We start from the raw sequence: 19,433 nt of genomic DNA, 5'->3' as shown, positions 1-19,433 counted from the left end.
CTGAGTTTGAAAACAATATTCATGTAAATTTCAAAATAGAATTTGGCCATTAAAAAATCATTTGGCCATCGGTACACTAATAACTATAATTATTAAAAATAGCTATTGCATTAAAATCCAGTTTATTTACTTATATTACTCTAACAAAACTACAAATTACAAATGGGATATAAATAAAAGACATCAACAAATGAAAATAATTTTAGGTAAAATGAGGCTGATAAAACAATGCAAATTTAGATGTGAAAAATTTATCTGTTTTTATTGCTATGTTGTTATATTTTTAGTTTTCATCATATAAGATATAATTTGCAATAAACTGTCTCAACATAAATTTGTGGCACTGCAGCATCAGTGCTTATTTTGATAAAATGATTGCTTAAGAAGGGCTATAATGAGTATAAGATTTGTACCCGATTTTAAAATAATGAGTTCTCCTCAACGATATGAAGACGCCATTTTAGAACAGATTTTCCTATGTTAACACCATGTAAATATATTTAATAGCAGTGGAGTTGAGGGACATCTAGTGTTCCTAAATATTATCTTATCTTTATCTTATCTAACACTAATTCCCATAAAACTGGGATTTTCACAACACTTACACAGCATGTGTATATCGAAATCTAAACTAGTCTTGGGTCCAGTTTAGATGTTGGCCCTCAATTTCTTTGTGTGTGTGTCGGTGTGTGTGTATCTGTACATATGTATTTCTAAGGAGGATGTTCATTACTTACTTTCTTTATTGTAATATATGCTTTATACTATCACTGGACTTCTGGCTACCATCATTTCCCATATCTATTATTAATTCATAGAATAGGAATTAAAGGAAAATATCATACCTTGTTTCAAATAAAGATAAAAAAGAGATGACTTGCTTTTTCATTTACTTATCTCTTAAAGAGTAAGGATTTAGTCAATAAACACCAAAAGTAGATTTTTTCTTTCTACTACATTGGTATATTTTAAAAATCTTAACACTTTTCTGAGTATACATTTTGGTAAAAGGAAAACATTTTTATACCTTTTTCTAGAAAGCAGAATGAGTAAAGGAGTAAGACTGTAAACTGGAGAGAAAAAACTTTATATAAAGTCTTCAGACAAGTCAGATATAAATATTTATATATATATATATATATATATATATATATATATATATATATATATATATACATAAATCAAAGATGTTTTGTTCTTTAACACAATTCCATTAATGATGTTTATTTGCTAACATAAATATGCTTGATAGAGTACATTCTACTTACTACAATCCCATAAATGTGCTGTTCATGATATGTCAGACTCAGGTGGTATGATAAACAAGATAAATACAGAAAGCACAAAGAAGAGCTATGAAATTAATAAAAATGGGAATAATCTAAGTAATGATAATAGATGTAAAAGTTCAAGGCTATACAGTTTGGAGAAGAGAAGGCTACTATAGTCAGGGAAGAAAAGTCAGGGATCATCTTGCGTTGTATAAATACCTAAAATGGAATCACAAAGATTTGGGTAAGGATTTATTTAGCTAATAATCAACAGGAACATTTCTGGAAATTTACCAAAAAAAAAAAAAAAAAGGTTATTTTAGGCAGGCTTTTAAAATTTGTAGTGATTTGGAATTTTCTGCTTCTAGAATTATTAGGAAAATGTTGGACAATGAATTGGATATAATTGTAATCTAAGTATATAAATTAATTCAATGTCAAACAATGGTTCTTATTCACATGCACTTTTTGTCAAGTTGAGGCTCTTGCATATCGTCAAGGTTCTCAGGGGAGCTTGGTAAAAAATACATATTAGGTTTCAACCAGTAAATGTCACTAAATCTATTTTCTGTCACTAATATATTTAATATACCTTGATATTCTTGGTATAATTTACTAATTTTTATATATCAAATGTCAGTGTTCAAATTATCTTTTGGTTTTGCTCCCCAAATATCTTTCAGCAATCTGAGTTCACTCTGAAATAGCATCATGTTTTGAGAATACTCAAAACAAAACCCACAGTGTTCTCAAACTAAAAAGTACACCCTAGAACCATAAATTCTGAAAGATAACATGAAGAATAAACTTCTTAAAGGTTAAGGTAATCTTAAATGATATTTTAAGGTATTTTAATTTTTAATATCAGGGTATTTTAATTTTTAATATCAAATAAGCAGAAGAAATGAAGATACAGAAAACAGAAAGAAAAAGATGAGGTATCACAAAAATAGATAAAGACAATACCTGTTGTATTAATCATACTTTTTGGTGTAGCTCCAGTAGCAGCAAATATATTAGAGGTACTGCCTGTTGGCAGCCCACCTCCAGCAGCAGCGGCTCCTACAGTGGTTACAGCTAAACTACCTGGAGGGGGCTTCTTAACAGGGACCACGACACTCCTGCAAAGAAATGATGAAAAATAACACAAGGTCTAAGATGGATTCTAATCCTGCTATGGCAGATACATGTAATCAACATCAAATTTTCTTTTCTTTCTTTTTCCTTTTTTTAAATTCCTGATCGAAACTTAATTGGTGAAAAGGATATAGACATTAAGGATATATTGTAAAGTGTGTTAACTATTATAATTCATTTGGCAAACATTTATGTAGAATCTAGAATTTGCAAATCTTTTTTAAGATGACATGTGGTCTATAATCCTGAATCTGGGAAAACTGGAAAAATGTGTGCTCAAGTTAGATATTTTTCATATGCATATAGGGATTTTTTTTGGACTTCCCTGGTGGCGCAGTGGTTAAGAATCCGCCTACCAATGCATATAGGGATTTTTTTGTGTGAAAATATACATACATATAATGTTCATCCTATCTCCATCATATTCTAAATGTGGAAAATAGTCATAAAAACGTTTGAAAGCCAAATTCTGAAGTTTACTCATAGTAAAGCTAAATATTAAGCCAAGAAATATGGAATAACAACTAATGGCATAATAAAATTAAACTTTACTTTCCTGAACAAAATTGAGTTGTTTTTCATAGTAGGAATGCTATTATAATGAAAGAGAACTGAGAGGATACAATAGACATTTGGTAAAAGATCTATTTAGCTTCTAAACCTTGACTTTGTGAACTTAGAAGCTGAAAATTTCCTCATGTTTCGTTAGCATATTTAAATGAATTTCATAAAAAAAATTTCTGAACTTAACATCTGTATTAACCTTAAATAATAAATGGATGCGAATAGTGGTCAATTTAAAAGATAAAGAAACTATTTCTTTAACATAATAAATATCTTTACTTCCTTTCAGTGAAGCTTCATTTTTCTCAACGTTTACAGCACTCCAACTCCATTTAATAAATACTTTCAAGCATTACTCATTGAACTTATTTATCTAGAAAGTAGATGTATGAGATATTTTAAGTTCAAATATAATGCTTGAAAACTAATGACTGACAGTAAAAAATATCCAATCTAAACTAGGTCTTTTAAATGTATTTATATTTCATAATTTTCTCATTAAAAAGCTCTACTTAAAGGAAACTATATCAATGGCTCATTGTCAAATAAGTCTATGGCTTAAACTTCCTTAATACCAATGATTTTCAAAGAAAAATGACTTTGTCAATGTAAAAAGATCTAAATTTATAAGAATTATTATTTTCAATTTTAGGGGTATTTAAAACTTTTTTGTGACCAAAGTAATTATAATCTTAAATAATTTTACTCGTGCCAAAAAAATTCTTCATTAACTCTTTCTGGATACTTTTTTTTTTCCTTAATGGATAGTGTCAAATTCATCAGACTCAACCTCGAACTTTCAACTATCTTATTAAAGTTCCAAAAGCACACACTATGCTTTCAATCCCTTCATTGATCATTCCTCATTGAATACCTTCATTTATTTCACTGAGAGGTGGTGTGACATTATGGAGAATACAGGATGTGGAGTTAGAAGATTAAGGCTTGAGGACTAAATCACTCTCAAGCTATGTGATATTAAATTTCAGTTTTTCAGTAAAAATGGCAAGACAAATGCCACTTCACATATGACTGGAGAAATTAAATGAGACTGTATTTAAAAGGACTTTGTCAATTATGAGATGCCTTATAAATGTTAATAACTGTTACCATTTTCTAAAGTGAAATAATTCTCTGATTCCAAGATAAGGTATTTAGTTACAATGATCTACATAAAGATCAACAGAAAAGAAACCAAACTAATATTTTGGATTTATCATCAAAACTCTTCCCTAAATTTCTAAACTATTTCATTGCCTATCTAGAAAGAAAAGAAAATGATCAATTCTTGATTTGAAAAGAAGTCATTAGTAAAACTACAATATTGTTTCCTAAATCTCTCAGTAAAATCCTTATGGATAAAATACAGAGACACAGGCTGATTGACAGTGCTGTGAGACAAATCTGTAGACGGTAGAAAAAACTATTACCAAAGATTCCTGATTAACCTATCATTACCAACTTTGTACAAAAGCTCTCTGTAACAGGCTACTACAGGCATCTTGTCAAGTACTGAGGGTATGAGATATGTATTATGAAAAATTAGTTATATGAATGAGGGAAAAAAATGTTCATCTCAATAACCTGTAATGATAGCTTGTAAATAAATGCAAACAACATTAAATGCCTTTCTACTAAAAAACTTCTGAAAACATCTGATTTAATAGCAATTGACATGAAAGCCTCCAGACACTTCACTGACAGCAAACTCAGTAGTCTGGTAGTTAGTACAACATGGGATATAAATAGAGTAACAGTAGCTAGCAGCTCAGTTTTTAATGTCAAACAGACCTGAGTTAGAATTCTACCTCTAAGGTAGTAAGCAAATAAATCTCTCTAAGCTCCATTCTCCTTACCTTTAAAATGAGACTCATAATAGTTTGTACCTCATAAGACTGTTACAAAGATAAAAGGATATACTGCATATAAAATGCTTAGCACTTTACCTGGAATATTATAAGTGGTCCAAACATTTTAGCTATCATTAGTATTGCTATGGCTCCCAAAAGTGCTGATGCGATCTGGGTCTACCTCAGCAACAGTATCCAGAGTCAAAGAAGCAATAATCCTGATATACTTTGTGACTGTCAGACCTCATGAAGTCCTATGTATAGTTTTAGGCACCATATTTCAAGAATAATGACAAAAGCATCATGTCCATAAAAGAACAGTTAGGATGACAGTAGATCTAGAACACAAGTCATGTCAGGAAAGACTGAGAGTCTAGAAAATTGTAGTAAAGACATGAGAAAAAATTACACCAATTTTTAAAAATCTGAAGGTATTTGACAAGGAAACAAGATGAAATTTCCACGTATCTCCAAATACCAGATTAGGACCAACAGGGGAAAGAACTCCCTAGTAATTTATATGAGCACCAGTTTCCAAACACTGATGTGTTCAAAGGGCTAGGACGACCATGTCACAGAGTGGTGGTGAGAGAGGTGGGAAGCTGGATTTGACTGATTTCTCTGATTCTTTCTCAATCCATAATTTTATGCATTTGTTAGAACTACTATTTCCCCTTTGATTATTATGCTGAAATTGTTTATCTAGAATCAGAGGACTGTCCATTTTGGTCCTTAATATCATTTCTTCACCAACACTACCCATTCCCTAACACCTCAGACCATTCTCTCTCCTAAGCAATACATTTTACAAATTATTTGAATGTTTATACTTGCCAGTATGTGTTGATAACATATTAGTTATTTTCTGGAATGTTATTATGTATTTGCAACTACTTATATATGAAAGTAAAAATTTTCAGCTCTTACAAAATCTTAGTCAACATTTTCCACTTGGTTACTTATCCCCCCCTACATCAAAAGGCTTACCTAGGAGTTTATGTACCCCTTGTGGGTACCCCATTAGGGTGCATAAAAACACACAAATTTTTAGAGTATATACATTTTTCTAGGGTGAGCATATAATTTTTATCTGGATTTCAAAAATATAGCCGCAAAAGTTGAGCCACCAATCTAGACTATTAACATATTCCGTTCTTCTACTAGATCTGCCAGTCATACTGATGGATATCTAGAATACTCTACACTATACACATTTTAAAAAATGCATTATTCTATCTTATGAATATTCTTTCCATATTTTCCCAGACAAGTTCACACTTCTGTCTCACAACTTTAAGACTGAAAACTATAACGAAGTGGAAAATTCCTTTATACTACATATAATCTATACATGTGCCAAGGCTGTAAAGGTTATCATCTAAGTAGCACAAGCCAGAAAATTATTCTATCTAATTCACTTCAACAAAATGTTTCACTGAGTGATTAATTATATGTTTTGTAATACACTGAGTGATACAAAATACATGTAAGTGTGAAATTTTCCATCATTGAATTCATCCTATCTCAAAGCCATAGATTTGGGGTGTGATCTAAGATTTGCTCATTCATTTAACTCTGACGTGTGAGGGACTGTTCTGAGTTCTGAGATATAGCAATGTATAAAACAGACAAAATCTCTGCCCTCATGGAACTTAATTTCCATAGGGAGAGACAGAAAATACAATAACATAAATGATTAAATATAGTATACCAAGTGGTAAGTGTTGTGAGAAAAATAAGCATGGACAGGAATAAGGAGTATTATTGGAAGGGTGGCTAAGAGAAGACTTATTCAAAAGGTGGTATCTGAGGAAACACTGACAGGGTGAGTGAACAAGCCAGGAGGGTATCTAGGGAAGAGTGTCATGGGACAGCGAACAGGAAGAAGGCTAGTGTGACCTGAGAAGATTGAGTGATGTGCAGAGATATAAGAGATGAGATGAAAGAGGTAACAGGGCCTCAGATCATAGGTCCTATAGTCCACTGTCAAGATGTTGTCTTTTCCTCAGAGTGGGACCAGCAGCCATTAAAGGCTTAGGAATAGGGGAGCAATATAACGTTAGGTTATAACAGGATCACGCTGGCTGCTATGTTAAGGATAGACAAGGGGGAAAAGGCAAATGGCGGGGAGACTGGTTAGGAGAATACTACAGTAATCTAAGTAAGAAATGAGAGTAATTTGGATCAGAATTGCAAAGTGAAACTGGTGAACAATGGGTCAAATTTTGACTATATTAAGAAGGCAGAACAAACACGACTTGCAGAAGACTGGATGTGGGTATGAGAGAAAAGTCAAAGATGATGTAAAGATTTTTGCCTTAAGCAACTGGAAGGGCAGAACTGCCATTAACTAAGATAGGGACTGCTATGGTTGGAACAGTTTTTTTGTTTTTTTTTTAATAACTGTTAAGTTATTAATCATCCAAGTAGTAATGTTGAATAAGCAATCAGATAGATGAGTCTTCAGTTTAGGAGACAGGTTTGGGCTGAGACATAACATTGGTAGTAATCAGACTATATGTTATTTAATGCCAGGAACATGGGTGAAATCACCAAAGAAGTCAATGCAAATAGATGGAAGAAGTGGTCCAAAGACAGAGTCTTGGGGATCTCCATTAACTAGTTATGTGAGTTTTGTAAAAAGGATACTGCTTGATATGTACACCTCAAGAACTGTCCTAAGTGTAAAGCGAGATACTGAAGATAAGAAATGGCTTTTAAATAGTGACTTATTAAGACAAGTGAGTTTTATATCTCACTCATGGATCCTATAATAATTCCTTTCTTCTTTCCACTTGCTCCCTCTTTTCTGTAACACTTACTGAGCACTGACAGGTTAAGGGAATACAGCTACACTGACAAGTTAGGGGATACCAAGACAAGTAAGCCATAACCCGTGTCAGAGATACTTGAAGGAAATACAAGAGACAAATAAATCAACTGCAATGTATTTTGATAACAGCTCTGAATAGAGTTATGCACAAGAACTTTCAGAAACATAAAGGATGAGCTTTATCAGGGAAGAGTAAGCTGAATTGAAAAGGACCAATGGGAATCAGCCAAGAAGAGGAAAGTTCAATAGTAGAAACTTCATGAGGCAAAGAGATATGAAAAATCATAAAAGATTGAAGGGGTGCAAATAGATCCTTATGGCTGGTGAAAGATGAGGACTTTCTATTCCAAACTAAGAAGTTCATCCTTTACTGTGTAATAACAAGAAATTGTTTCAAAATCTTCATCAGTATTGCATTTAAGAAAAACATCTCTGACATAAATGTGGAAGATGCATTTGGTGGGGGAACACCTGGAAATAGGTGACAGCTTTGAAACTGGGCATGTCAAATCTTTTCTGGATTTCAGGTCTTTTAACCAAGTTCATAACCATCTGCTACTTTTTGAGACAAATTGTAAGGCCATCTCATTTATTCTAGGAATTTGGAGCTTTATGGGACTTTTTGGAAATAATGCATTATTCTATGCATTATTGGGAAACTGAGTCCCAGAGAACCAAAGAGAATAGATAAGGGTCACACACCTAATTACAGAGACCCATTACTGATAGCCATTTCTTCTAATTTCTAGATTATTACTCTTTATCTAACAAGGCTAACTGTTGTTAAACATTTATCTTGAAAGAAAAAATTGAAACTATGAAGAAAAAAATTTTACTTCTGCTTTTAAGTTGGCATTACAATTTACTGCAGCTCATTAGAAATCACAAGTTTATTTATGATGTTTTCATGATTTATTTGTTGCTATTTTGTAAAGTGTTTAGAATACCAGTAGAGAAATAGGATGTATGAAAAATAACTGAGTATTTCATTAGTCCACCCTTTCAAGAGAGATGCTTTTTTCAGCTCACTGAACTGTCTGTGGAAATGCCAGGAGAGAAAAAGGCAACAACATTGGGGAAATTAGGATACAACCATGCTGGGTCAAAACTGCATCTTCTGGCAACTGGCCTTAAAATACTATGCCCGGGGTACTTGGAGCATAATAAAAGCTGGGATTTCAGTGGCTAGGTATCATAGAAACTTTCAATTGTAAAGGCTGGCACAGGTTTAATCAATGTAGCTTACATTTACTTGCTCATCCTTTAAGTGATATAATCAAAACACTTTTTTAAAAAAATTAGAAAACTATAAGAACAGAAATTGAAGTACTCAGCAGTAATTTTAAGTTTTCATATTCTGACTTAATTCTAAGCTTAAAGAAATCAATGTAGGAGGATTCCATCATCTCTACTAAACATTTCTTTTTTATTTATCCTAAATTGTCATCCTTAGCACTAATATTTAAAACATTAATGTTAAAAAACTAGAGAGAGAATACCTAGACTAAGCTTATACTTTAGGTTCAGTAATATGAAGGCTATATATATTGCTTTTTAGTCCCATAATATTTACAAAATATTTTTTATTTCAGAGATTTTCTTTTTCAGAGAATGAAACACTTGGAAGCAAGGATATTAAAAGTTTGAGGGAAAAAATACAAACCAATTTGCCCGAACATATCAAACCCAGTAACTGAAACACAAGCAGGTTTGTAAAATCAAAAGGGATGAAGTATAAATCATAAGATCATTGTATGCTAGCCAGAGAAGCAACACAATTACTAGCTTTTTGTGATATCCCAGACTTAAGATAATTTTCTGAAATATAACAACAGTTAAAATGTATGGAGAAGCATATTGTCCTCTGCCTTTTTTTATTGTCTTTTGTCCAAACTAAGGGGGCGTCTCAGGAATCCCTGGAGAATTAAGACTGAGCTAAATCACAGATATATACAAAATTCTCAAAAGATTAAAAGCATTTGGATATACAGGGTTAAATTTTAGTTTAAAGGATATGGCAAAGCTTAATTGGTGGTTTTAGAGAAAAGCATTCCCTCAATCTAAAAGTTACAGTTACTGATGCCTGAAAAAAATACAGCTCAGCTAGACTATTTTATAAACCATAGATCTACACAGAAATCTATCACAAGAGACAGTACTGTTGGGGAACTTTGCAACTAGATTTATAAGTTCTATTATGAGATTATTAAACTCTTCTCTTAGAAATAAAACCATGATAAATATTCCTCTTCGCTTCATAGTAACAAAACAGTAGAAAAACTCTTGTAGTTTCGTAATCATATTTCCTCTATACATACAGTGTGTTCCATCTATAGAATGATAGTAGCGGATGTCTAGGATTTTCAGTGCTTTACAATTCATAAATATACATCTGTTGGGGCCACTCATTGTAATCAAAGACATATACTTAAATCTGCATAGATGATGAATGGAGGAAATGAAAGAAAAAGAATCAGCATTTCCCATATATGTAGATAAGAAAATTTATATAATATTTCATAATACAACCTGACGAAAGATTTAATACTAAAAGGTTTATTTTAGTTAAGTCTAAATGTTTCTAAAATTTGATGTTGCAATTTACCAAATGAAAACGATATTACAAACTTAAAAACACTGAAATTCATCAATGCGCCATCCTAAGTGAGGAGAAACTCCACATGTAAAGCATAAGTTAACATAACTCAATTGACATCAGTTGTTTTAGGAAGTTATTCCCAAACTTACAATCTAGAATAAGTATAAAGAATACACTGTTAGCATGTTTTCAATAGAATAAATAAACTATTGTCTAACAAAAGGAATATCCTAGGTGATTTCCACTACGATTGTACAATATTATTATGTATGATTTAGTTACAAAGAAATGAGCAACTGAGTTTACAGCTATTTTTCAACTAAAGATATAAATGAAAAATACATTATTGGTAGAGTAAGACCCATGTTAATTCTGTGTTTGAAACTGTAAGTATTAAAGATTTGCTTCTAAAGCCTGTCTTCTTGGGTTCTATTTTCAAGGAATTCAATCTGATGTTAAAAGACATGTCATAACTTGAATTTCAGACTTTAGTACTTCAGAAATATGTTTATATACTTCATAATGTAATTATAGCTACCTTAAGACAGATAAGGCAAATGGTAGCAATATATTGGAAATATAATTGAAAAATGCAGTTGTCCAGAAGCACTTGTGGGGATGATGTCTCAGAAAAGCTGCTCAAAGCTCCAGACTTTGAAGTTAAATTTTTGATGTTGTCACCCTCAATCTATTGAATGGCTGACAGACAATCAAACCCGTCTGGCTGGCTGGCAGCTCATTTTGCTGGCAGGTGGCAAACAATTAGACACACCAATTTGTGCCTCCTGATGACATTAAAGCATGAAACTAAGTTGTATGCAGGGCCTAGTGATTTGTGTGAAAGCATTTCAAAAATAATACTCTTTGCCGTGGCAACTCATTTCAGACTGCCACCTCCCATTATGGCTTTGAGCACTGAAGACGACAGACTTGAGTTACGTGCAGTGCAAGGCCGCTTCTGTTCAATCCGTCATCAGCGCCCCCTGAGACCTCAATCCCTTCCTTTCATCAATATCATCTCATCATTTACATTTGATAGTACTTGAGCTACTGCATATATTAACCACACTGGAGACCCTTCTCCTAAAAAGAATTGAAATATGCTTTGTGCTCCTCGATTTCATTTCTACTTATGCAATTTAGAAGAATGATTCCACTCTCATTGCATTTTGCACAAATGCTACCAGGAACAAGTGGAAAGTTCTATTTTTTGTAAAGCAATATCCTCAAAAGTGTAATAAATTTTGAGTAGCTACGAATATTGGCACTCAGATGACTGCTTCGTTAAGTTTTAATGAAAAAAACTGTTCTAACGATAATCCAAATTAGAACAGAAATATTTTACTTAATGTTTATTTCACTGGATTTTCTTATGCAAATTACAATGATTCTCTGTATTTACTGTTTTATATTTTAACAAAATTTAGGTATAGAACTTAAAAATTAAATGGAACATAAAACTTATGACCCCAAGTTAAATTATTATAACATTTATTTATAGATAAAGATTTATAGATATACACAATTACAAATACTTACATGCTTATGCTTATATAAATTCATAAACACAAATACACATATATCCTGGGAACACAAACCAAATATGAATTGGCATAAGGAACATCCAAGGAACTATATGAATGAACCTCCAAACTATTAAAAAAAAAAAACAATTTCCTACCTTTTATACCCCTCCTTTTTTAGTTTTTAAAAAACTTCTGACACTTAACACATTTTATCTTAGAGACAACTATCTGCAAACATTTTATCTCCTTTTACTACTTTAAGTTCATAGAAAACAAACCTGATTCTATCTCTTTATATTTGACATGATGACTAATGCCATTCATATTTTCACAATAAATTTTCAAGAAATATCTGTAGGATGCTGGTTAAAATGCTTACAGGCAAAATTTAAATCATATTTGTGTATGAAAAAGATAATTCATCCTAACTGAAAATGGCTTTACGGCCACACCTCAACCTCTAAACTCTAAAAAATTACTGTGTCTAACTGGGACAAAGCAGTTTGGCTATTTTAGAGAAAACATTATGGAATATATATTACATTTTGACTATATATTTATTTTGACATTTAAGAAACATTTGATTTCCTAACTTGATCTTTTCTCCCTAAAACAAAAAACAATTACTTTCCAGTTTCCTCACATATATGTATATATAAATGTATATAATATATAAAACATATATATATATATATATATATATATAATGACTTCTCCAATCTACTCTAGTCACTTGATGATAGATTATAATCAGAATCTGTGTTTCCCTATTTCCAATTCAATGTGCTATCCGCCATTTCATATTGAACCCCCTTTTTTGAAACATATTATTAAAATGCCTGACTATGAGATCAATCCGGTCGGCCTGTCACTTTGATAGTCTTTGTAGTAAGAATCTACAGTAAAAAATATAATGTTTTCAAGACCCTCCTAATATTTTTAAATTAACAGACTGATTTTCCTTCTATGCATAGAGCACTGTAAATAATAAGTTCAGTACCTACCTGTCAAAGGAATGAAACTGCATAGGAAGAATAGCTTGTGCTTCTCTCTTCAGTGCTGGATCTGGGTATGGGATAGGTTCAGGGCCACATTCTGCAATTTCAACTGGGGCGGCCACAAGACTTTTCAATATTTCCTTGACATTGATGCCTTTGGTTTGACTAATGCTAGATATAGATGGCGCAGGCTTCAACATTTCACTGGGGTTCTCAGTTAGGCTTTCCTGTGACTTTTTCACTTCGGATGACAAAGTGGATAACAGTTCACTCATGGCATCAGGGCCTGTGCTAGGCTCTAATTCTGCCCCATTCAGGATGCTAGCCACTTGCTCCTCTCCGATTCCTGAATCAGTATGAGGAATGGAACTTTCTAGATGAATATCTTCACCAGGGGTTGGCGTTTCTTTTTCCTTTACCGTGTCTGGAAATGCAGCAGGTGTTTCTGTAATGAAAGAAAATGATTTAAACAAAAAGCTTCACGAGTAAAAACCCAGTATTATCAATAAAATATACTCACATATTAGAATAAATAAAAGAAAACCTGCAAGGAACCAAAAATCTGCTAAATGGATGTGCATAACAACACAACTTGATTAAAACATATCAACCACATACACATGTCATTTTGTTTGGCAAGCATCAACAGAACCCTGTTTCTTTTATAAATCATCTGGCATTTCAAAATTGATATATAAGCATGGAGAAATAGTTCCTACCACAGTTGCTTATAGCAGCTTGTAAATAATTATTATATAAAGCTCCCCTTTTATACTTTTGTTAGCTACCAATCATGCAAGATAAATTATTATACTTCTCCAATATCTCCTTAAAAATATTAAGTTACTTTTATATCTTTTTTGGTATTTCAGTAACCAATAATGAAATGCCTGATTGAAATATTTAAACTAAAGATATATTTTAAGTTACACATAATACATAAAATTCTAAAGAGTTAATTGCAAAAAGCATGTCAAATGATTAGTTCAAAAGGATAAATGCTTTGATAATAGAATAGTGAGCCTCACGAATCTAACCTATATGTGCCTTTAAGAACAATTATTTTGGAATACTCATGATGATTCTTTGTGAATAAATATAAATTTCAATTTGTGAAAATTGAATCACAAATATGTATGAAAACGTATATAATATTACTAATTAAAATAGATAAAAAGAAAACCATCTTTAAAATGTTAAATTCCTATTAAATCTCATTATACAAAGGTCACTATAATAAAGTTTTTCATATAATAAAATGTTACCAAATTCTAAATGATGACCCTGAAAAATTTATCTAATCTAAGTATAATGGGAATAATAATAGCTTTTAACTTAATAAAGTCATGTTGAAAAAGAAAATAAGATACACACTTATTTACTTGCAGTTCCTGCATGAAGTACTTAGTAAATGGCAGCTATTTGTATTACTTTAATAACTAATAGTTATTCTTTGTAATACAAGAAGGGCAAGCTAAATTATGTCTATGATCTCTTCGAAATTAACATCTGTAAGTTCTTTAAAACTGCCCTTAGGTTTGTTTGTTTATTTATTCATTCATTCATTCTTGGCTTGTTGGGTCTTCATCGTGGTGCGTGGGCTTCTCATTGTGGTGGCTTCTCTTGTTGTGGAGCGTGGACTCTAGGCACGTGGGCTTCAGTAGTTGTGCCATGTGGGCTCAGTAGTTGTGGCTCGCAGGCTTAGTTGCTCCACGGCATGTGGGATCCTCCCGGACCAGGGATCGAACCCACCTCCCCTGCACTGGCAGATGGATTCTTAACCACTGCGCCACCAGGGAAGTACCGAAACTGCCCTTAGGTGTTTTTGTTGTTGTTGTTGTTGTTGATTTCTTTGTTTCTTTGATTTGAAAGGTTATTAGAACAGGAAACTAAGGATATACCTCTCTCAGAAGTCCAAGTCATGTGGCAGTTTTCCTCATATTTATTAAATAGGTTTTAGTTTTGCTTGTTTGTTTGGGCAAGGATGTTAGAATTGAAAGAACAAAAGATTACTCTGTAGAACATGATAATAATATTCAAACACTAGATGAACAACATGAAAAACAGGTTTTTCTTAGTTGCTCTCAAGGCTAAAACTTAAAATAACTGCATAAAGTTTTTTTGAGAAGACAGAAAATTTCAGTAATATTACTGGCAAAACACTAGAGAAGGAAAAAGGTAAGAGGTAAAGATAACAATTTGGCGTTTTTTAAATAAAACCTTGTGAGAGCAGATTAAGACAAATTAGAATAATAGCATTAGGAATAAGATGAAGAGAAAGAATCAAGATGCTTCTGAAATATCTAGCTTGAAGAAAAAAAATAAAAAGAATGGTGATATGTCACTAACTGAAGAAGAAAGCAAAAAAGAAGCAAGTTTATTCAGGAAAATAATGAATTAATTGAGTATGCAGAATCTCTGGAACATTTATATCTGTAAGTCAAGGAAACTATGGCCATATATTTAGGGAACATTCAAACACAGGTGACAATCAAATTTTGGAAACTGATGAAATTACCTAGGAATATAGGATGGGAAGATGGCTAAGCCAGTTATTTCCACTCTTAGAGATACTACTGAGTTTACTTAATGCATGTTTAATCTACAGATTACATATTCTTGGAGAGAAAACAATTACAGCAGAAAAATCAGGAGAGAATTAAATAGCGATAGTGACATTTCTATAGCAACAGGACAGAGAATGTAAACACAGAAACAAAATGAGAACTCTAACATCAACAAAATATCACAGTGGAATAGTTACTAGCATGGGCTAACTTTTCTTACAGAGTTTAATTGTCAAAAGGCATATAGTCAAGTCTAGCACTTAGTCTAAATTTAGCTAATTTATAGATCTTGTCTACAGGTTTGGCTTTACCCTAACATGATGTCTCAGAATCTTTATTTATGATGTGTTTTACATTAAGAGCTACATAAAAATGTAAACTTTTCAAGTTGTATTTGTCTGAAATATAAGCATTTTGCTAGCAAACAAAATATCTAAGAAAATAAAATCTTTGGTTTGTGTCCACAAAGTGTCATATAAAAAGATTTTTTCTACCAACTATACAATTTTTTGCTTTTCTATTCAACTGACTCTCTCAGTAGACAACTAAAATCTATAGCTCAGTAGCTAGATACATGGAACTTCAATATAAATGTTGACCTCTTGATTATAAAACACAATTAAAAGTTTATTAAATTTGAATATTAAAATATTTTCAAATGACTCATCAAAATATTTATACAGTAATAAAAATCTTAATTTTTTTACTGTGAGTGATAAAAGAATTATTTCAAGAGAGCAGTAATTTTGATATTTCAATAAGAATTCTATTCAAATACATAAGTTTTGTAAAGTCTATGATCTTATTCACCTAGAAATAAAAATAAACACCAATGAAAAATTTTATAACAGTAATTGCAAATAGAAAACAGGTCAATACTCAAAAAACCTACCTTAATTTCCCATTATGCATTTACAGAACACACTCTGAGATGATAGCATAAGCTTCAGCTTAGACGAATTACATGTTTCCAGAATGCTTCTTTGTAACACTAAAGTACTTTGAGGATTTAACCCAAGTGACTTCAATAGAAGCTAAGCATGAGCAGCACAGAAAGTATAAATGATTGCACCTGTGCAGGTTATATTACTGACAGGAGACTTGCAACTTTTCAGTAGTTCTCGACAGTTTCTGTAGCAATAGGCCATGTCAGTACACAAAGGAGAAATATTACTAGCCTGAGTGATCTTAACCTTGTCAGAACAGGCAGTTGGGTGCCAGATGCCTCTTTTTCTTACTGTTTTTCATTGAACCTAATGAGTTCATCTAATGCATGTTCGGAAAAATATGGGGTTAAGTTCAGCAAATGACATGATTTCTACACTGTGACCTCATTTAACACATTCCTTCCACCAAAAATCTTGTTTTATGATAATTTATGAAGTGTTTCAATATTTCTTACCTATTAAATTACTCAAATTGCTATTTTCCCAACTACTTTAATAAGGAATAACATGAAAGGAACATATAGCTTCTTGTTAGTATAGCACTAAAAATTACATCAAGATTACTTATTTGCTCTTCAAATAGTAATATTAAGCAAACTATTCACATTAGAGTAATTTAAAGTAAACAAAAAGATCTGTATATAACTTGTATATCTTGTTTATATTAAATGCAAATTAGTTAAATTGCATAAAAATTAACCAAAACTCCAAGGAGAAAAGAAAATACAGAGCCCAACCACTCTATCAGCTATTCTCTCTACTTATCTTCAATTTCTACCTCTCATCCCTAGCTCTGGTCCCTTTATCTGCAGATCAGTATCTCCCACCCTAAAAGAACAACCTCTTACTCCCGCCTCCCTTCAGCTACTTTGGGCATTTCTCCTTTCTTTCTGAAAAGAATATGTCATAAGAAAGATCATGGGAATGTAGTCAAGTTGATAAAGGTTTCAATTCTGGCTCCACAGCTTACTAGTTTTCCATGTTATCTTGAACAAGTTAGTTACGCTTTAAAAGCTGCAAGGACCACACTTGAAAAATGTAGATCTTATGTGTGCTATGAGGATTAAGAAATGTATCAGGCTATCACCTGTAATGTGCTTGCTTGATTTAGCTTCCCAAAGGCTTAGAAGATTTCCACAGACATCTCAAAATTAACACATCTAAAAATGGAAGTCTTGGTCATTCTCTTCAAATAATCTACCTCCGTTCTTGCTTGCTTTGACAAATGATTACTTATCATCTCGGTACTTCAGACCAGACAGCTAGGTATTATCTTTGAAAACTTCTCATACCCTCATGCCCCACATCCAATCTATTACCATATCCTGTCAATTTTACTTCCAAAGTATGTCTAATTTATCTTCCTGTTTAATCTCTACTGCCGCCACACCTTAGTCCTAAGCAATAGCAGTTCTTACCTAGAAAGCAACAGCCTCGGATGGTTTATTCAGTTTCCCTCAATGCCCCTCTAATCTATTCCCTCACTGTTCTCAGAATACTCTTGTAAAATTGTAAACCAGAATACTCTTGTAAAATTGTATGATACTTGTAGCAGGCAGAATTATGCCCCCTCCCTCCCAACGACGTCCACGTCCTAATCTCCATAACCTGTGAATATTACCTTACGTGGCAAAAAGGACATTAAATGGAAGGGCTTTGAGAAGAGACTAGCCTGAATTATCCAGGTGGGCTCAATCAAACCTCAAAGCAGAAAATCTTTCCTAGCTGTGCTCAGAGGAAGATGTGACTACAGAAGAATAGTCCGAAAGATGCACAGTTCTTGGTTTTAAAAATGGAGGAATAAGAAACAAAGCCATAAGCCAAGAATATGAGTGGCCTCTGGAAGCTGGAAAAGGCAAGGAAAACAGATTCTCCTCAAGAGCCTCCAAAAAGGCATGCAGCCTGGAGGATGTCTTGATTTTAGCGTGGTGAAATCCATGTTAGACTTCTGACCTAAAGAACTATAAAATAATAAATTTGTCTTGTTTTAGGCCAGTAAGTCTGTGGTAATTTGTTATGGCAGCAATGGAACACTAATATAACTCTCCTCTGCTTAGTTTAAAAACCAGATCCTTAGTATAGTTTACAAGCCCTACATGATTTGGTTCCTGCTTACTTGTCTAAATTCATGGAATGCTTCTCTTTCACTTGATTCTTATGTTCCACCCCACATACGTTCCCAAAATATGCCCAGGAATTTCTCTGAATATGTGGCTACATTTTCAGAAATGTGCTTCCACTATCCCCATTCTTTTTCCCAAACTAACCGAATTCATTGTTTGGTTCAAAGCTTAAATATCACTTCTATAAGGCCTTTCCCAACCTCCAAATTAAATTAGGTTTCTTCTTTTGTACTTTCTCATAATAATCTGTAATTTTATTTCTTCGAATACAACATAGCTTGCAATTATATATTTAAGTGTGTGGTTTCTAAATGTCTATCTTCCTCACTAGAATGTTAGCTTCATAAAGATAGGGACTTTGTGATCACTATTATGTATCTCCAGTACCTAGTATGTAATAGGAAACCATTCATTTATTCAGCAAATACATAATGAATGAATCATAAGGTAAGTTGGAAAAAAGATCAAATTAGAAGATGAAAGAAAAAAGAGAGGAGGGAGGCTTTTGTTGGTACCCTTACTAATACTGAAAACAGACATTTATTTTAAAGAGTTGAAGTTTTAAAAACATATTTGTTAGGGATAACTGAGCATGATTTTCACCTGTAAATAAGATAAAATATATAGGATATTTGACATCAGTATCCAATAAGAATTCTATAAATATTATACTAATGACAGTGTAGAGTACACGTAAAATAAATAATGCACCCGTATAATGAATTACGAGTCCATTAAAAATGACTCCAAAAGCAAGATAAAATAACAAATGTGCAAGCTGAAAATCACAGTGTTTGATTATATGAATGTAGCAATTTATTTAATAAATGTTAGCTTTACTTCTAAGTATGCAATAAATAAAAACTGAGTGGTAAAAAAATTATTGGCATATCTTTCACTGCTCCCTTAATATATATTTCTAAGAGTAAAATTAGTAGAACAAGGATCACGGATATTTTTATTCTATGTAAAATGCACATATTTATATTCTCTCCCTTCAAAATTTTGCCCAATTTGA

The 19,433-nt window shown here is 32.4% G+C and overlaps 1 protein-coding gene across 8 annotated transcripts in view; it reads right to left on the bottom strand.

Moving 5' to 3' along the window:
- Window positions 1-19,433, bottom strand: part of NBEA (neurobeachin) — a 602,800-nt gene that overhangs the window by 376,817 nt on the left and 206,550 nt on the right. For all 8 annotated transcript variants that reach the window (XM_036831611.1, XM_036831614.1, XM_036831612.1 and 5 more), the window contains 2 exons: window positions 12,785-13,223; window positions 2,238-2,392 (listed from right to left, as the gene is read on the bottom strand). In XM_036831611.1, the coding sequence (XP_036687506.1) occupies window positions 2,238-2,392; window positions 12,785-13,223 (594 nt within the window). The remainder of the gene's footprint in view (window positions 1-2,237; window positions 2,393-12,784; window positions 13,224-19,433) is intronic.

This window comes from Balaenoptera musculus, chromosome 18, assembly GCF_009873245.2.
Source record: "Balaenoptera musculus isolate JJ_BM4_2016_0621 chromosome 18, mBalMus1.pri.v3, whole genome shotgun sequence".
Taxonomy (NCBI): domain Eukaryota; kingdom Metazoa; phylum Chordata; class Mammalia; order Artiodactyla; family Balaenopteridae; genus Balaenoptera; species Balaenoptera musculus.
This window is presented reverse-complemented; position numbering and strand designations above follow the sequence as displayed.